The sequence below is a fragment of the Asterias amurensis genome, chromosome 22 (genome assembly GCF_032118995.1).
Source record: "Asterias amurensis chromosome 22, ASM3211899v1".
NCBI classification, from domain to species: domain Eukaryota; kingdom Metazoa; phylum Echinodermata; class Asteroidea; order Forcipulatida; family Asteriidae; genus Asterias; species Asterias amurensis.
Genome location: NC_092669.1, coordinates 2,404,974 through 2,425,268, shown reverse-complemented (window position 1 = coordinate 2,425,268; position 20,295 = coordinate 2,404,974). Strand labels below are relative to the sequence as shown.

Here is a 20,295-nt window from a genome sequence, read left to right as displayed (position 1 = left end):
GCTTATGTTTAAGAAAGGTGGGCAGAGTTTTTGAAAGACCAGACTTATTTTTGGAGTAACCTTTTTTGGCACAATCTGCGGCAAACCATGTTAGAAACACTGGGGCGAACCCCTTCTCTTAAAGGGGAAGGTACATGTACATCTTTGGTAATTGTCAAAGACCAGTCTTCTCAGTTGGTGTATCCCAACGTAAGCATCAAATAACAAGCCTGTGAAAATGTGAGCTCAATTGGTCATCAGAGTTGTGAGAAAATGATGACAGAAAAACACCCTTGTTGGACGAATTTGAGTGCTTTCAGATAGGAATAAAAGACTTCTAGCTAGAAGTCATTAATGATTTTATTGAGAAATTACCCCTTTCTCAAAAACTACGTTACTTCAAAGTGAGCCGTTTCTCACAATGTTTTATACCATCCACAGCTCTCCAATGCTCGTAACAGAGTAAGTTTTTAAGTTAATATTTGTTTTGAGTAATTACCAAACGTGTACCTTCCCTTTAACGATAAGTGCACTTGGCTCTATTACGTGCATTATACAAAACACAGGACCTACAACTTCATGAGTTCATACCAACCTTTGGTTTTTTGTAAAAACCAGACAGGTACCAACGAGCGACTTGCTTCATCCGAGAGAATGGATCATCCTCAAGAAGTGATCTGAAAAAATAAAAATAAAAAAATAAATAAAAGATTCACTCTGATCCAGAAAGATTTTCTATGAATCTTGGCTTTCCGTCAACCCTTGGGCTTTCTCAACTGATTGCAACAACAAATGTATTTAATTAAGTTTTTTTATGGGATTTTACAAGTTCCCAACAACCACCCCCAAAGAACCCTAAAAAATCAAAACCCAATGTCACCTCATCTACGTTCCCTTCCCAGTCCACCATATTCCCAAAACTACACTCACTGTGACAAGAGATCGACATGATAGTAGAAATCAGAGAGTTTATCCAGGAATGATTGCGGCTCCAGGATGAACGTTGGAAGCACCACTTTAGAGAGGTCCATTCCAGGCCGGACCTGACTGACCCAAGCCCCTTCCCCCCCCCCCACCCTCCCACTCCTCTCCCACCCAACATCCTGTTACTACTACTCACTGTGACAAGAGATCAGCATGATAGTAGAAATCAGAGAGTTTATCCAGGAATGATCGTGGCTCCTGAATGAATGTTGGAAGCACCACTTTAGAGAGGTCCATTCCAGGCCGGACCTGACTGACCCAAGCCCCTCCCCCCCCCCCCCACCCTCCAACTCCTCTCCCACCCAACATCCTGTTACTACTACTCACTGTGACAAGAGATCAGCATGATAGTAGAAATCAGAGAGTTTATCCAGGAATGATCGCGGCTCCAGAATGAATGTTGGAAGCACCACTTTAGAGAGGTCCATGCCAGGCCGGACCTGCTTGACCAGCATCCAGATCAGACCCTTATTCTCATCCTCAAGGGTCTCTGTCTGCGAAGAATCCTGAAACAGGAAAAAAAAAAAGACAAGATTACGCCAACAATTCATGAGAAAATGGGAAGAACTCAATCCGCAGCAGTGAAGTTAATAAAAAGAAGTCCCCTCGATACACTAAGTAAATGTAGTAGTCTTGTCCGATTTCCTACCCTCCGCCCAGGTAGTAGTTAATAAGCAGGACAGTTCTGGAAAAAAAACCCAGAGAAGTCTCCTGAATTCTGAAAATTTACTCTGCGGTAGTGGAGAAGTCTCCTAAATCCCCCCAAAACCCTCATAAAAGAGAAGACAAGGACGGAAGTTTCAGTTTTTTTCGATGTTGGATGAAAATCCCAGAGAATTATTCCAGGGAAAACCCACGCAGTCAGATAGGGACTGAAAACCCAATCCACATAGTGCCCCGACTTGATTAAAACCGGGGTCTTAGGCGAAGAAAGATACCACTACGCCAACCCGACCACCCAAGACAGAAGAGGAGGCCCAAGACATAAGAGAACAAGTGAAACTTCTTGACACTTACAAGTCCTAGTTCCTCTGCTTTATTGACTTGGTATGTCGTCTCGTTGTGAGTGCGAGTCGGGCTGTCTATCGTCCCGACTTCTTCCAGTTCCGAAAGGTCTGATTCACTCTTACTGTCTTGGTCGTTATCGCTTTCATTGTCGGCAGAAATATCGTCAAGACCTGGTCAGGGAAAAAAAGATAACAAAATGTGTGTTAAAATGGTCCACAGTGGTAAGTAGACTGCAGGACTTGCAATCACAAGGTTGTGGGTTCAAATCCTGCAAAGCTAATCGCTGATTTCACAATGACTTTAAGAAGTATTGTCGTCTAGTTAGAATCACAATTTCGTGTTTGAAGTGAGTGTTTGGGTTCTTTTACCTTCATGCTTGAAGTGAGTGTTCTCAATCTCGCTCTCGTTCAGCCCTCTCTCCTTGCTGAAAGACTGCGAGATGACCGTGGGGTCAAGGGTCGTGCCGTCCCTCATTGACCTCATCAGTAGGCTGGAGCAGCGGAGGGCCAGCTCCAGGGCGTCCATCCAGCATTTCCCTGCGGCCTCCGAGGGCGCTCTGAAGATGAGGTACTGGCTGGGGAGCGGCTGGGTGATCGAACCCATGTTCTCACCTTTCGGCCCCTGATTGAGAAGTTGAAATGAAGACAAAACTGATTAGAGCAATCTTCACAGGAAAGATTTCAAGTTCGGCTTTGTCTTATCCGAGTAGCCCATATGGATGGGCCTAGGGAGGTGATAGACTTTGCGGCAGAAGCAAACTGTCCTTTTCTTCATGGACTCATCTATTATTTAATTTATTACCCTAAAACATTCTCCAATACAATACAATACAATGGGTTTTTATATAGCGCCATTTCATTTAGACCACAGCGCTTTAAACGAACAATAGCAATGCAGATAATACAAAAAATGAATAATAAAGCAATAAACAGACACTAAGGAAAAAGATGTTTTTTAAGTGCTTTCTTGAAAATAGGCAGTGAAATTGAGGTGCGTATTGTGATGGGAAGATGGTTCCACAGTCCTGGAGCGGCTAAGGAAAATTATTTAGATGCAGCGGATTGAAGAGATTTGCTGCTCGGTTTATTTTCAGCAAGACGGGTTTTGACTGATGCTGAGCGAAGCCCAGCCCTAGTTTGAATGTGAAAAGAAAAACAAGATGCAAGATGCTGGTGCAAGTCCATTAAGCATTTATACACATGCACCAATATTTTGAATTGAATGCGCTCTTTCACCGGGAGCCAATGTAGCTTTTTGAGAAAAGGAGTTGCATGATCATGTTTAGACGCACAAAATATTAGTTTGGCAGCCCAATTCTGAAGACGATCAGAGCATACTGATCGGAACGGAGAGTTAAACCAACGGTTCTTTTCAGAACCACCCCAACTCATTTAGAGATAGTTATTACATGGTGTTACCGCAAACTCTCCTATATCTTATTTCCACCATGCAAAGTTTCAAATCCTACCTAAAACAGCGCCCTCCTATGAGCAAGCAGTGCAGATATAGTTTAGATTCGGTCAACGAATCTTTGATTCAGTTCCACGCTTCCTTAATGAACCCAAGTCTTGACACTCAAGGGGTGACAGGTCCTTTTTTTCAGCTGCCCCTTGCATCTGGAACTCTCTACCACTTAATCTAAGACAAGTTAGATCTTGTCTATGTACCACAGAATTCAAATCTCTTCTCAAAACTTATCGTATTGTAGGTTCTAAAGGACTGATTTTGTTGTGTCTGATTTCTCTTCTTTTGTTTTTGGTTTCAATATGTTTGCCAGCAGGGTTGAAGTGTGCGATTCAAGTCTATTATTGGCTTACCCGAGTAGCCCATATGGATTGGTCGAGGGGGTGGTAGATCTTGAAACAGAAGCCATCTTTTCTTGAGGGTCTCTCGATCAGCTCACAGTTGTTGAGCAGGATTGTGCCGACCCATTGACCATGCTGTCAAAATAACACAATCATTTCAATTCAAATTTATGTACATAAATAAAGAAAAAAAAGATAAAACAAAAAAGAGTAAAACAATAACAATCATGTTGGTTACTTAGTGGAAAATATCAATTTTTCCCATTTAGGGTGGGGAAAAACAAATAAATACAAAAATTTACGCAAACTATTTTAAACCGTAACAAAACACAAAAGTCATAACGCTCCGTTAATTTTTAAAAAACTTATTTGATCTGTTCAAGCAAAGTGATATTTGTTACATTTCTAAATTTTGTTTTCATGATCGCTGACATGGTAGTTCAAGAAGGGGCAAATTTGGTGATGACATTTTTGTAATTTTCTTTATGTGAACAAATAAAGACATTAACGAGGTCAATGAACAGAATTAAAATGAGACTCAGACAGAAGGCTCTGAAATCTTTGTGTGCCAAAGTCGTACATGTACATGTAAGACATATTTTATAAATTCCGAAAGCGCCACTATTCTAGCCTTACCTTAGGGCTTTTGTAGATAATAAGAAGACCTGGTTTCAAGACGCACCAGAGTTTGGTCCAACTTTTCAACGTTCCTCTGACCTGTAAAAAAAGCAAAGAACAAGGTTGATAATTATCACCCCCCAAAATTTAAAAAAAAAACGTGTTTGATTCTAAGGGTTCTTTTTTCTTAGTTCTTGTTAAACTAAAAACAGTGTGTAGTTTTTCTTATTTTAAATCAAAAATTTCCTCCCAAAGTTGAGTCTTGTATTTTCATGGACGATTTCTGTTTTTATAGTCAAAACATAAAAAATATTTCTTAAAAAATAAATAATAATGTTAATCATCTTCACCATGCGAAGCCCCAATTTCCTACATGATACACATGTGTTAATTGCCAATATACATGTAACTATCAAGTGTCAATGTCCAAAAATAATTGATTTGTTTTTTTTCTTCTTTTCTTTCCAAGTAGAGTTTGAAGCCTATCAATAAAAAGCCATTATGAAATTGGTACTCTGCCAAATCCTAGTGTAAACAAAGCATTAAAGTGTTTTGGGTCAGGTTAAAGGAAAGGTATACATGTACGTTTAACACAAATAAGGGCAGAAAAAAAATGTAGCATCCCCACCCGCTTTCTTAAAAGGATTTGGGTATCCCATCCCTTCTTGTGTTTCTTGAAAGCAAGATAATTCACTCAATTAATTCATTTAAAGGAACACGTTGCCTTGGATCGGTCGAGTTGGTCTTTGAAAAGCGTGTTATAAAATTGATATGGTTAGAAAGATGTTGTAAAAGTAGAATACAATGATCTACACAAATATGCCTCGAAATTTCATGGTTTTCGTTTTACCTCGTCGACTAACACAGTCAGCCATTTATGGGAGTCAAAAAGTTGACTCCCATAAATGGCCGACCGTGTTAATTCGGGACGTAAAATAAAAACCGTGCAATTTTGAGTGATACTTGTGTGGATCATTATATTCTACTTTTAAAACATCTTTCCAACCATATCCATTTCATAACAAACGGTTGCAAACGCTTTTTTATAGACCAACTCGTCCGATCCAAGGCAACGTGTTCCTTTAAAGACAGTTTTCAAAATAGTTTAATATGCCAAAAAGTAGAGGGTTAGAATGAATACTTTGGGTGAATTTTGTTGGTTGGGTACATCTTTAAAAGTGCCCTATATACACCCGATACAATCACTTATAACCTTTAACCATAAAAATGTGCCGGTTAATTATGATCTATACAAGATAGCGGTCCGACATCACAACACTGCTACGAAACCTTAACAAAAACACCACACAATAACAAAACATCCGCTGGGTCCATTAGCTCAGACTAAAATAATAAAACAGAGCCAGAAGATTCTTGACGTTGGATGTTCCAGAGTTCGCTCGTCTCTCTCACACTGATTTATGGCGGACGGGTTGCATTCTCAGAGAATTCTGCACGCTATTTATTTCAATTTTTTTTGGGGGGGCCTACTTGAGCAAAACAAATGTTTTTCAGGAATGCCATTTTAACTTGTTAATAATGAGTTTATTACTCAATTGTGACGTTGATATACACTTTGATATTATTCTTTGGCAATTATCGATATTTAGGCCCAACCTCAAGGTTTAAAAAAAAAACAAGCTACACTTCTGCCGTTGAAGGCGTTTGTAAAAATGACAATCACTCGAAGTCAACTGTGAGATTCTGCTTTCTTAATATAAAAAACATTATTGCATATGGTGAGTTTCGAACTCACAGGCTTTGAAAGCCGTTGACGGCGCTCATCAAAATGAAAATACTTTGAAGTCATCTGGGGGATTTTGATTTGTTATTACAAAAAACATTATTACATCGGGCGAGACTCGTACTCACAACTCAAGAGCAGATGTCTTACCAACTAGACCACCGAGATTTCCCGGTGGCTAGAGGCAGTTCTAAAAAATGGGTTTTAACACCTCAGCAACTTTTATGAAAGACCAAGTCCTGGGCCAAGTTTAAAAATAAAATAATAATTTTAAGCACAAACATTTGCTTAGCATATAAAAACTTGCTTAGCAGAAACAATACCTTAAGGTGGTCAGCCATAACAATGATGGAAGGATCTTTAAGAGCGCTAAGCAGCTCCTTAGTGACGCGTTTCTTCTCTCTTCGATAATTTTTCTTTTGAGCCTGTAGAAAAACATCAAAATCACAACAACAAAAATCATATTTTCAAAATCATTTACAAAAATGCCTGGAAGGTATTATTATAAATATTTATTAACTGAGGTTTTTTTATAGAAAAAAACAAAAACAATTTTACACATGTTAAATTGTGTAGAAAACCCAGGGTACATGTATATGAGTTCACTTACTGTAATGTGAGGCCTGTTTCTTCCCGACATTTTCTCTAAAACGTCAGAGATTTAATTTAAAACCAAAAAAACAACACTGTTTCCTTGGGCACAACTTCCAAAGATGGAAAATTGTCTGGGGGGTAGGTAAATACGGTCCACTACAACTTGAAGTTGTTTTCAATCAAACAGTTTTTAAGAGCTAGGCTGGGTACTCAAACGCAAACGCAGAGCGTAACAACTTAGGTGAAGTTTTCCAGAAACTTATCCGTTGTTAGAAGAATGTTCATCGTCGATATTGCCAATCTTTAAGTGTCTCAAGTCAAATACTCTCCAGAGTTTTGGAAAAGCTATACTCTTGCCGCAACTCAAAAGCAGAAAAGAGTGTAACAAATTCACTAAAATGTCACTTAAGAAAATCAAGTCGCGAATGAACAGAAGTCTCCTGTTGTTTAAAGTAAACCAAACACTCTTGACAGTTTTTAACAAGCTACATGAAGGCTGATCACAACTCAAGAGCAGAAAAGAGCATAACAAATAAGGTGAACTTTTTCGCTGAATTGTCCTTCAAGTAAAGCAAGTCCAGAATAAATAGAATTGTTCCAAGTCTCCAGTTGTCTAAAGAAAAACAAGTCCAGAATATATTTGACTGCTCCGGGTCTCCAGAGTGTTTAGAAAGAGTTGTCTCAGCTAGAAAAACCAAAGCCACTTTAGAATCTAGAAGGATTTCAATAATTTGAGAGAGTGCGACGTCGGTGGAGGTGATTCACCGACTACTATCCCTTCAAGTGATTGAAATTTCCTTCCTTCGAGTGAATCTCTCAGGTATTGCTGCTGAGCGCAATTTTAGCCCTAGCCTGTACGTAAGTTTAACTGCTTTACAACCAGGGCTCGTTTTCATAGAGCTGCTTAGCACAAAAACTTGCTTAGCATGAAATTTCTTCCTTGATAAAAACAGGATGACCAACCAAATTTCTATTTTAGCATGAAATTTCTTCCTTGATAAAAACAGGATGACCGACCAAATTTCCATTTGTTGCATATTGCTTGATTTCAGCACCATGTAAGAATACTGGTCTCTGACAGTTACCAAAGGTAGCCAATGCTTTAAGCATAAAAAGTAGCTCAGCATAACAAATTATGCTTACCAGAATAAGGTTACAGGCCAAACAACCATGTCACATGTACAATTTGTGACTGGTATCCGGCTCATACATGTATCTGCTTAGTAGAAACTTGTCAAGCAGCTCTATGAAAATAATGCTTAAAAATTTTCCTATTCAGCTACATTACAAGCCATGCGATCTATGGGGTCCAACTTTTTTAATGATTAACTTCCCAAGTTGTTGTTAACTTGAAGCAACTGGGACAAAGAGATTGCCAATCGGGTTATTAATTAGGAGTGACCGACTGATTTCCAATCAGTGTGGTGTGTTTATTGAGAGTGACTGTGGCTGAAGGATTCTCAACTGGGTAAATGAGACATTAATTGGTACAGAGTGACAGTGATTTCTGATTGGGTTTTCAGACATTAATTGGTCCAGATTGGAGAATAGCAAATTATGGGTGTTGACTGAGACTATTAAGGACTTTCCAAACATTAAATGCTATTAGCATTACAGATTGACAGTGATTTCTGATTGGTTATCAGACCAAAGAATAGCAAAAGAGTGTTGCTTTTTGTTTGGAGACACAGACTAAAGGGATTCTCAACTGGGTTATTAGACATTAAATGGGACTGATTGGATCAAAGAATAGCAAATGAGTGTTGACTTGTGTTTGGAGAGACTAATGTAAGACTAAGGGGATTCCAAATTGGGTTATTAGACATTAATTAGGAGTGACTGATACAAATTGGTTTCTAATTGGGGTTGTTTGTGTTTAAACTGACTTTGACTAAAGGATTCTAAAATGGGTTATCTGTCATAGATTGGGAGTGACAGAGACAAAATTGATACAGGTTAGAGTTAAAGGATTTTAAAAACATAATGTAGCTTATCGGGCATGTGAGCAGAGGAAAAGAGAAAACCGGGCAAGGAAAAAAGAGGAAAAGAAAATATTCCAATACTATTGTACACAGAGAGTTAAGGAAAAAAGAGAAAAATCACAATCAAAAAGGAGGAAATCAGTTGAAAAGAGGAAGTCTCACATGCCTGCTTAAATATAGTTTTTTGACCATGACGTGAATCCCTAACTGTGAATGAAGATGTTTGTAATTATAATTTACCCATAGAAGTTTCAGCTTCATTAGTCTTCAAGTTTTTGAAAAAGTTGAAACTCCCAGAGCAATGTTTTCAGGAGAGTCCTGAAAAACGTTGTACGTATGCTAAAATAACTTTCGTCTACAGCACTTCAGCAAGTAATGTTTTAAGGGAAGCTTTCTATTATCTTTAAACCGTGTAAATTTAATCTACATCTAGTGTGTTTTGTGTTGTACAAAAAGTACCCAAACCCTTTAAGAGCAAAGATGTCTTACCTTAAGAGACTCCCTCTTTGAGAGTTTGCTTGGAGCGGCGGTCGTCGTACTGTAGCCATCTCCGGTTGTGTTTAGTTTCCCTTCAGACTGTAGAAACAAGAGAACAAAGAATGAATCAAAGTGAATCAAAAAGTGAATCAAAGACGAAAAGGAAATTAAAAAAAAACCCAAGAAAGCAAGAATCAAGAAAAAAACAAGAAAAAAACCCCACTTGAATTGAGATTGCTAACAACCATGGAGAATAACACAAAAAGGGTTAGTCTTTAATACTACAAGTAAACTTTCTTACGAATGTTACTCGCGCGTGGTGCGCGGTACTCCCTGCGCGTGATGCTTCTGCACTCATCTATTGTCGTTTCAAGTGGGTGGTTTCAGTTTTGAAGTTCAAGGAAAAGGAGCGGGGCGATGAAATGTAATGAGGTCACAGAGGTCACAGAGGTGAAAGAGGAGATAGTGGAGACAATGGAGCGAAGAGGAAGTAGAACAAGTTAAATTTGAAGAATGGTTAGAAGGAAGTGGAAGTCAAAGAGAGGAGAGTGGGACGATGAAACAGTAAGAAAACACAGAGGTGAGACAAAGATAAGTAAGGAAAAAGAAGAATAAAGTTAATTGAGAAGGAAGGTTTGAAGGAAGTGGAAGTAAGAAGATGTTGGAAATGTGGGAGGGGAAGTGTGCAGTCTTGGGGAGAGCTGGTGAAGGAGAATGAAATGTGAGGTGACAGAGAACAATCGCAATTCAGCACAAGATCAGTTTTGAAATCACGGAATTGGAAGAGGGATCTTCAGTTACAAAGAGCAGTTTCTAAGAAGATGTTGGTTAGATAACGATTGGTTTCTCACAGGAAACAGGACGATTTCACGAATGAGAAGACGTGATGCAATGAAGAATGAGATAGAGCAGGAAGCAAAGCAGAAGATAGAGGAAGTAATTAGTGAAGGTGTATTAAGGGAGACAAAAATAAATGAAGACGTTCAGGAAGACGATAAGATGAATTACAGGGAAGAGGGATAAGAAGGATACTGTCTGAGGAAGAAAATTTCAAGGGTAATGAGGAACGGAGAAAGTGTCCAAGGGTACTGAGGAGGACAAGCTGGGGGGAGGAGAGGGGGGAGGAGCGGTAGGAAGGATGGATCAAGAAAAGACAGAAAAGAGACAAGGAATAAGGAGGCTGGAAGAATGACACGAAGGAAAAGAGAGATGAGGTCAGTTAGAGAGAGCTCTGATGAGAAGCTCGGGTGAGACATAGTTTCCCGGAGAGATTTCCGTTCCAAAACAAGACGGTCTTGAAATGATGTCCGCCAAAGATTGAAAAGGATGGCTGGCAGTAAGAGTTGACAAAAACGTCTGGTGGTCGATTATGAGCACTACTTGTCCGACCTTGAAGATGATCCGCCAGTACTGCCCAGCAGACTTAAGAACCAGAGCGACTGCACTTGAGCGTAGGGAGGCATAACACTAGCGTTAGGCATCGAGCTGTTAGAGACAAATATGACAACCAGATGAAATGTGCCAGCCGACGTTTGATCAATTACGGCATGGAATTTTTTTCCGAGGCTCAAGACAACAGTAGGAAGCCAGAATTACACACAATCCGAATAAACAATCTATTTCGGATTGCTCGTGTGTAAACAAAAATGTTCAATAAATCTTCCCTAGTTATTTTTTGGTGCCGCTCGGATCTATGGCCCCCGAGGGGGGGCAAGCTAAAATTAGCGGATTACAGCACACGCTTTGCGATCGTGTAATTAATCGATGTTGGTGTGTTGGCGTGATGGGTCGTTGTACTGTGGTGTCAAAACATGAGTGCAGAAGGGCTGCGTATGATTAGTCTGTGATGCAGGGCTCAAGAAATCAGCTCAATCTGATTATGATATGACAAAAACAACTCATGGTTTTTGAGGGTACAAACTGTTTGTGACTCATTAGTCAGCTCAACAAACCCAGTATGAAACATTTAAAGACACTAGACAGTGACACTATTGGTAACTGTCAAAGACCAGTCTTCTCATTTGCTGTATCTCAGCATATGCATAACACAACAAACCTGTGAAAATTTGAGCTCAATCGGTCGTCAAAGTTGCAAGATAATCATAAAGGAAAAAAACACCCTTGTCACACGAAGTTGTGTGTGTTCAAATGCTTGATTTTGAGACCTCAAATTCTAAATCTGAGGTCTTGAAATCACATTCATGGAAAATTACTTCTTTCTCAAAAAGCTATACTACTTCAGAGGGAGTTTTTTTCTCACAATGTTTTTATACTATCAACAGCTCTCCATTGCTCATTACAAAGTTTTTTAATCTGAAGGGCTACTTCACAAAACCCTTAAGCGCAAGGCCTGCTGTGTATGGGAAGGTTGTGATACTGCATACATTTATATAAATAATGTATACAATACATTACAGACATTTTCCATCAGCTACATGTAGGGCTATAAAAAGAAACAATTTGAGGTTTCAGTATGGCAGGAACGTCCACGGCGAACCACTGTAGCATTGCATTGCCTCGGGTCTGCATCCGCTTAATGAAATCAGTTATGTTACATAAAGAGAGAGGCAAAATCAAAGACGCTAGGGATTTTTTTTTATATTCTTGATGATGATCATGTCTGAAGTATTTCGAAACAATGAAAGGAATGAAATATAATAAAATAAAATAAAAAATATTTATGAAAAAAGACAAAACAAAAGAAACAAAAATGTTTTCCTTTTAGAACAAAGAGTTACGATTCCAAGCAGAAATGTCTTTGTAGCAAAGAAAGAAAAACTGCTTAAAGGCAGTGGTGGACACTATTGGTAATTACTAAAAAAAATTATCTGAATAAAACCTCACTTGGTATCGAGTAATGGCGATAGGTTGATAGTATAAAACATTCTGAGAAACAGCTCCCTCTGAAATAATGTTTTCGAGAAAGAAGTAATTTTCGAACAAAGATGTTGACAAAATAGGGACACCGCCAATATAGGGCTAGATAGCTCAGTTGGTAGAGCGCCGGCACGTTAATCCGGAGGTCGTTGGTTCGAATCCCACTCTAGTCAATTCTTTGTTCAACCCCCAAATTCAAAGAAGTAATTTTCCACGAATTTGATTTCGAGACCTCAAGTTTAGAATTTGAGGTCTCGAAATCAAGCATATGAAGGCACACAACTTCATTCGACAAGGGTGTTTTTTATTTCATAGTTACATGTACATGTGTATCTCGCAAATTTGACGACCAATCGATCTCAAGTTTTCACAGGTTTTGTATTTTATGCATATGTTGAGATACACCAAGTGAGAAGACTGGTCTTTGACAATTACCAATAGTGTCCACTGTCTTTAAGGAAAAGACAAAATTGCTTCAGATACATACAGGGGTGAGAAACATTGAAGCAACATATCTACTGGCCTCGATGGTAAGCCTGAAAAATCTTGCTGTGAAGCTGAAACAGGATACCAGCAACAAAAACACAACATGTGTGTTCCCTGATATTATTTTGCTTATAAATATAAATTTGTTAAGACAGTGGACACTATTGGTAATTACTCAAAATAATTGTAAGCATAAAACCTTGCTTGGTAACGAGTAATGGGGAGAGGTTGATAGTATAAAACATTGTGAGAAACGGCTCCCTCTGAAGTAACAATTTTCCACGAATTTGATTTCGAGACCTCAGATTTAGAACTTGAGGTCTCGATATCAAGCATCTAAAAGCACACAACTTCGAGTGTCAAGTGTGTTTTTTCTTTCATTATTACGTGTATCTACATGTAGCAACTTCGTAGACCGGTTGAGCTAAAATTTTCACAGGTTTGTTATTTTATGCATACTATATGTTGAGATACAGCAAGTGAGAAGACTAGTCTTTGACAAATACCAATAGTGTCCAGTGTCTTTAAGCACTGTTTTCTGTTTTACCTATTTGCAAAATTAATCCCGAGGTCGTTGTTAAAATGTAGCACATTTTTCTTTGTTCAAACCTCAAATAAAATAAATACACTGAGTCAGTTTGCCTTGTGGTTCACTATTTCATATTGAAGAATATGTGTCAGAAAGTCCTTGCCCTTAAAATGTTTCCATGTGTAATATTATACGTTTTAAAAGATGCAATGCAAACTATTTTGGGGGAGTAAATATGGACATAACTTACTGCAACTCATTTAAAAAAGCATTTTACATGTAAATTGAGGCCATAAAAGACGCCCACTCCTTACCCACGCACAGTTTACGAAAGACAAAGTTCCCTTGCACCGCAACCGTGGAGAAACATTTCTGACCCCAAAATGTCATTTAGAACAATTGGAACTATATTTAAAATTCCACGTAGCGCCGAAGGCAAAGAAAGAAATTGATCAAAACCTGGCCACTTCTTCAATAAAATCACCCCAAAGCAAATTAAAAAAAAGTGTTAAGAACAAAAACACAAATCTTGCCAAAACTGATCGAGGAAACCAAGAGAATGACCTAAATACATATGCTTGGAAAATTCCATCTGTTTGTTCGCCAAAGGTAAAATTAAGTCTCAGTACATGCAGTACAGCGACATTGTTGCTTGTGAATTTATTAGAAGAAATGTAAAGAAAGAAGAAATACAATGTAAGAAGAAGAAGAAAAAGATTATTAAATTTAAGTGTGATTGAATAATGAATATCTTCTGGTAGGTCTACTGTTCGTGACTGTGTGTTAAAAGAGTAACGCAATAAAAACAACACTTTATTTTGTAGCAATCAATATCAAGATTGAAGTCAGACATAAGCTAATCAGGATTCTCCCCCAAGAGTCCAATTTCATTTTCAGGGCTAGGGTATGGTTAGGGTAGGTATGGCTAGGGTTAGGGTTAGGGTTAGGTTTTGTCTTTTTGTAGGGGTTTAAAAAACGGATTCCAGTTAAAAACGGAGAAATCACATCCCTGCAACCTACATTATAAAGATGACTGGCTTGTGACGAGAAGAGCATCGACCAAGGCCTCCTCTTGTGAATGGGCGACTGCGCCGCGTTCTCACTATTTGACCTCTGACCCCCGTAGAATGACCTCCCATGATCCTCTCTGAGGAAGCTGTCGCTCATCGAGCGTTGTTGCCGCGTGGTGCTCGTTGATGAGCTAATGAGTTTCTGAGCCATGATCGTAAAACAATTTTTAACTACGTAACAGTGACCCGAGTCTACTGCTGTGTATCTCTCCTATGCAAAGGCATGTTGTGAAAGTGAGGCTGCCAGGTAAAAACAAGATGGCCTCTTCGGGTGTTCAGTACCTACAGAGGCTCCTTGCAATGTCAAGCCTATAGTCTGGTCCCTTACACTAAATGATAATCAACACTGTTCCTACCATCATGATACACAGGGTATCCAACGAAGATGGCAGAAATATGTGAAGTGTCTGCTTTTATTTCATAAATATCAGACTGCGGTCCCCTGCAAAAATCTCCACATGTAGTGCGCTTCCACACGATTCGATATGCTTAAGGGGTGTTTCAAAGCTATACACGATCTCATTATAAAGTCAACGGTGATTGTTGACTGTCATTGACCTCCATTGACTGTCTTTGACTGTGTTTGCTATCCTTTTATGCTGCTGTCTCTCATCAATAAGATCATGTACCCAGAGGCTCTATGATGACGATGTATACAAGTGAGGGATAGGGACCAGTCTAATCCTGACACATGCCTTGATATGATGACCCAATGAAGATGTCATTTTGTAGTGATGTCTTTCCTTAACGAGAAATAATCATCCAGCAAAGTTCTAAACGGTGGTCCGCTGGCCAAATACCAGTTAAAAAAACAGAGGACCAGTCAGAATTCTTTCCAAGTAGTCCGGCTGGCTAAGTCAGTGTTGGTAAGCATCCCTCTTTGATATAAAATGATGAGACCAACTAAGAATCCACTCCACGGTGGTCAAGCTAATAACGATCCACTACATAAGTAGTACCCTCGACCGATTTTCTACCTTCCATCCAGGTTAAAAAGCAGGGCAGTTCATTTCAGAGCTGAGAAGTTTCCCTAAAGCAAGCATTTCTCTCTAAAAAAACAAAATCTACCTGGCAAGTAGATACACACATGGTATTACGGCAACCCACTATATCTACCCATGTATAAAATGGGCATGTAATCCTTCATATCGGTCAAAACTCAAAATGGAAACACAAAATTGAGTTTGTATCTTCTTAGTCTAGAGATGAAAATGTCTAGTCCTCCAGGGAGGTGAAAAACCAGGGCCTCAAATGTCCAATGGATCACTGGCCAGATTCCAGTATTAAGTCCGTGCACTCGGGAAGTGCAGTGGCAAACAAGCAAAGTGCAAGCAAGCAACTCTCAAAACCAAAGTCCTGCCGTCAAGTGTTGTTCACAAACACATTTCTTTTGAAGAGTTTTACTCATGAAGAATGTAACTTCTAAAACCGTTTTAAATTCCAAACATCGTCCCGAGAAATAGAAGATTTTGTTCTTCCGGTGGAAATGTCAGACACACGATAACATCTTTGAGAAAGTTTAAAGTCAAAAGTTTTTCTTTTAAATGAAATCCAAATATCCACAAATAGAATTCACATATTACAATACTGACATGACTGAGGAACAATTACACAAAGTATTTTAAAACACAAAGCTCAGTATTTCAAGAGATGCACAGATGAAGAGCAGTGGAGTGACTCGACAGACGTTACGTCACGAAGAGTCAATTATGAAAAAGACACACTGGTCATTTGTTTGCAAGACAAGCACTGAGTAAGCTGGTAAATTTGTATCTGGAGCAAGCAAACACACTGCTGAAAAGTCCGCGAGTTTCGTTATGTTTTTATTTCACTTGCTGTGAAGTGGAAAACCAACAGCCGAGAGAGACTTCAAACGGAAGACTGAATGAAGTGATGGCAAAAAAGAAGAAGAAACATTTAGCCTTTAAATGTAAAATCAACAGAATCTTCTTCCACTATGGTTGTTTTTTTTGCTGACTACATCTGGCTCTTGAATGTAGAGATCGAGAGAAAACACTGGGCCACAAGTAGCATTCTTAACAGCATGTTTTGTCTTTCGAACTGTTGAAGTGTTGTCTTAAACAGTGGTCTGCTGGAGTGCTGGACAAATGCCAGTAACAACATTTGACTCTTTCCAAGTTTGGCTGGCTAGTTTAGTGATCCTACTGGAGGTGGGAGGACTAAATGTCTGCCAAAACACTGAAGGACGAGCAAAAAAGTCTCTCTCTAAAGCGGTCCAGCTGGCTGGTTTCTTGTTTTTCTAACAGTTAGGACCTATCCTATGATTTGTAATATCGCTGGACTCCTTTCGCAACAGTTGTCTGCGATGGACAAAATGTCTAGCATATTTGCAGCAACACCATGGACATGAACTCTCACTCTAGAGTTGTTGTGGTTCTAATCCAATGATTTGTAAAAAGCATCCGAGTCTCTTCCCAACAGTGGTCCAATGGCCAAAATGTCTAGCAAGGTTTACGACAACACCACAGACATGAAATCTCTCTTCATGTGTTGTGGTGGTCCTGAAAAGAACCGGATGGTGTCATGACTCGACGTTTCGATCAGCCTACTCTGCTGGCTTTCAGAAGGAGATCAAACACAGGTCTAATAAAACACATGGGAACCAGTCAAAGCTCTCTCTACACGTATGTCATGTATGTCATGCGTATTGACAAATATAAACGCTAAACTCGATACAAAACAAGTGGCGAAACAGGAACTGGGGGCTATGAACACTGTTCGTGTATGTAAATTGAGTCGATGTGGTTTACGTGTTGAATAATATTGGCTTACAAACATTATATGACATTTGTATGTGGAGTTTTTTATACTGTGTATGTTTGAACAGGAAAGACTACAGTAGAAATACCGGAAAGCAGTATCAAGTTTTTTTTAAAGGCACGGTATACTTATGGTAATTGTCAAAGACCAGTTTCCTGACACTTGGTGCGTCCACACATTATACATAAAATAACAAACCTGTGAAAATATGGGCTCAATTGGTCATCCAAGTTGCAAGAAAATAATGAGAGAGAAAAAACCACCCAGCATAGAATTGTGTGCTTTTTTAAACCACCCCTTTAAAGAAAAAGGAAGTACTTCTGTAATCTATTCAGAAAATATGTCAGCTACCAAAACAGGAACTGGTGTTTAATATCTAAACCATAAATGCACTATCTTGGGATAAGGTGACTCCAATTAAAGCAAGAATGCACTGAAGTTACACAAAATTCCTAAAGATTTAACTCAAACTTCATCTAATGTAACTAACTATTTTGATGGATTCAAGAAAGTTGAACATGTAACCTTTCAACTAAAAACTAAAGTTAATTATTGTAACAATGCAGATAATATCTCACTTCAATCAGCTGTACATGTTTTCAATAACAAATTTAACTGTCTCCTGACGATGACTAGAGCAAGCTAGTCGAAACGTTGAGACCAATTTAAGAACTGACTCCACAGTAGTACAGTTAATCACGATCCTATAAGCTAAAGTAGTAGTCCCAGCCTATTTTCTATACTATCCGTGCGGGTAATAGCTAAAAAGCAGGACAGTTCTTTTCAGAACTGAGAAGTTTCCCGAACCCCCGAACATCTATTCCGCGGTAGTAGAACAAAGCAAGACAGTTCTCTAAGAACAAACTCTACCTGGCAAGTAAATACACACAAACCAAATATACATTGATACCTCACCATGCAATGCCTCAAATCCTATAAATTTAACTGTTGTTACCTACATGTATTATGTTTTTTCAAGCTGTTTTCGCAAGGTTAGAGGAAGGTACATTTTTAAAGGTCATTACAAAAACACATAGGAAAATAAATGCTACATGTGCACCTACCCGACTTCTTGGAGCTTGGAATTTGGGCGAATATACATGTAAGCTGTTTTCGCAAGGTTAGAGGACGTTACATTTTTACAGGCCGTTACTAAAACAGAGAGGAAAGTCTATGCAAAATGTTCACCTACCCGACTTCGTGGAGCTTGGAATTTGGAGATTGGGCGAAGTGAGTCTTTGTCGAATAATTCAGCGTGGTCCTGGTCAGTCCCTTGACCTGAAAAGAAGAAGGGAAAAAAGAGGAAATTATTTATCAAAAAAAGATGGTAATTTTTTTTGGGATGATACATGTAGCTGGGCTCTCTGACTTTATGAGCAGACAAGTCCCGCTGCCATGTGTTTTACAATTCAAAATAATGACAATGCTTTTACCTGAAGGGAGGAGGGGAAAAAAAAGAGGAAATTATTTATCACAATCACGAGAGAAAACAAAAGAAAAATATTTTTTGAATGACGGCTGGGTTCTATCTAGCCGAGTTTAAAGCGGCGACTACGGCCAGATGACAAAGGACCCGTCTATAGACTGCAAGTCTCACTCGCGACCAGAAACATCGTGCTGTCTTGTACTTTACAATTTAATAACAATACCTTGACCTACAGGGAGGAGGGTAAAAGGGGAAAATTATTTATCCAAAGAACGAGAGAAAAAAAAGGAAAAAAAGGGACAACATTTTTGTGGATGAGAGCTGGGTTTTATGGCGGTTTCCGAAGTGGTGACTACGCCCAAACTTATGATCAGACAATTCCTGCTGATTTGTGTTTTACAATTTAATAACAATACCTTGACCTACAGTGAGAAGGGATTTGGTGAAAATCACAAAAATCACAAAGGAAAAAAAAGGGGATTTTTTTTTTTTGGGGGGGGGGGTAATAGTTAAAAAGCAGGACAGTTCTTTTCAAAACTGAGAAGTCTCCCGAAAAATCTACTTCGCTGTGGTAGCATGTACATGTACATGTATAGCAAGACAGTTCTCTAAAGAAGAGAACAAACATTACCTGGCAAGTAGACACACACATGGTGTTACTGCTAACCAAATATATATTGATACCTCACCATGCAATGCCTCAAATCATAAATACATCACTGTGTAATATGTAATATCTTGAACAGAAACAAGTTTTGTTTAAATGCCGACCTCGAGTCTTGAAACTTCCTTTCAATTCCATTCAGTAATGAAGTATACTCAGCATAAGAATAACCATGGAGTAACATACCGTGCATCAAGTTCTCAGTTCTTCGCTTTTTACAACTCTCCAACATTTTTGTTCATCCTTCTTTTTGCCACCCCGCAATAACGGACAGCAGCACATGTATTACATATCATGCCTCAAGTTTTCCATTTTGTATAACTCTCCAACATTTTCGTTCATCCTTCTTTTTGCCACCATGCCATAGCGGACGGTTTTTCAGCACCAGTATACCATATCATCGTGCATCAAGTTCTCCAACATTTTCGCTCTTCCTCTCTCTAGTCTTACCAACCTGTCTTGATAGTTTTTTTCTTTACTAATACTAACGATGCTTGCACAATACCAAGAATATTAATATACTCTGGAGACAACAGCACTACATCAGACTTAACAGTCTTCCAATTAGCAATCAAGGCTGGCTATAAGGCAAAAAAAGAAGGAAAAAAGAAAAAAAAAAATGTTTGGCGTCCCCGCTGACATCCGTTTTGAAGGCCGCCTCCTTTTTTTCCCATTTTTTCCTTTTTTAAACATAAAGAAGGATAAATTTTAACATTCTCCAAAAAAATAAAAAAATAAATAAAATAAAATAAAAAATAAAAAAAAAGCCCAGCCCAAATGTGTCGAAGCATGTCAAAAAAGAAAGAAAAGGCCCTCCTCCCTTTAAAAAAAAAAAGGCAGGACAATAAACATAGTTTGTTTTTATTATTTGGCCTAAAGCACGGCTTGACTGACAACGTACAATCACGACATCACCAAGGCCAACCAAAATGATCTCTCTCGAGGGGAAAACATACATAGTCTCAGTCAAAAGCATCCGGCTTGTTCATTTCATTTCTCCCTAATGTTTACACTAAAATAAAAAATTAAAATCAACTACTAGAAATATTTATCTGTGGACATACATGTACATGTACTGCCCGAAGAAATGACGACAGATGGACAGACAACAAGAATAATGGATTGACAACCAAGGACAGGGAAAAGGAATCGAGGTAGACAAAGAAGAAGATGGGGAGATGACATCAGGGATCATGCAGAAGAAACAACATGATATTAAGGTCAATTTGAAGAAGAAAAAAAAAAAAATCATGTTCAAAGTGTGGTTCCCC

At 38.7% G+C, this 20,295-nt stretch overlaps 1 protein-coding gene across 7 annotated transcripts in view; it reads right to left on the bottom strand.

The window, feature by feature from the left end:
- Positions 1-20,295, bottom strand: part of LOC139953746 (oxysterol-binding protein-related protein 8-like) — a 61,547-nt gene that overhangs the window by 10,175 nt on the left and 31,077 nt on the right. For 4 of the 7 annotated variants that reach the window (XM_071953288.1, XM_071953292.1, XM_071953287.1 and 1 more), the window contains 9 exons: positions 18,127-18,212; positions 9,204-9,290; positions 6,462-6,563; positions 4,413-4,493; positions 3,789-3,911; positions 2,340-2,592; positions 1,981-2,141; positions 1,291-1,469; positions 575-656 (listed from right to left, as the gene is read on the bottom strand). In XM_071953288.1, the coding sequence (XP_071809389.1) occupies positions 575-656; positions 1,291-1,469; positions 1,981-2,141; positions 2,340-2,592; positions 3,789-3,911; positions 4,413-4,493; positions 6,462-6,563; positions 9,204-9,290; positions 18,127-18,212 (1,154 nt within the window). Of the gene's footprint in view, positions 1-574; positions 657-1,290; positions 1,470-1,980; positions 2,142-2,339; positions 2,593-3,788; positions 3,912-4,412; positions 4,494-6,461; positions 6,564-9,203; positions 9,291-9,492; positions 9,947-14,103; positions 16,749-18,126; positions 18,213-20,295 lie in introns of those variants that run through there. The other 3 variants (XM_071953291.1, XM_071953289.1, XM_071953293.1) reach the window with 3 other exon arrangements.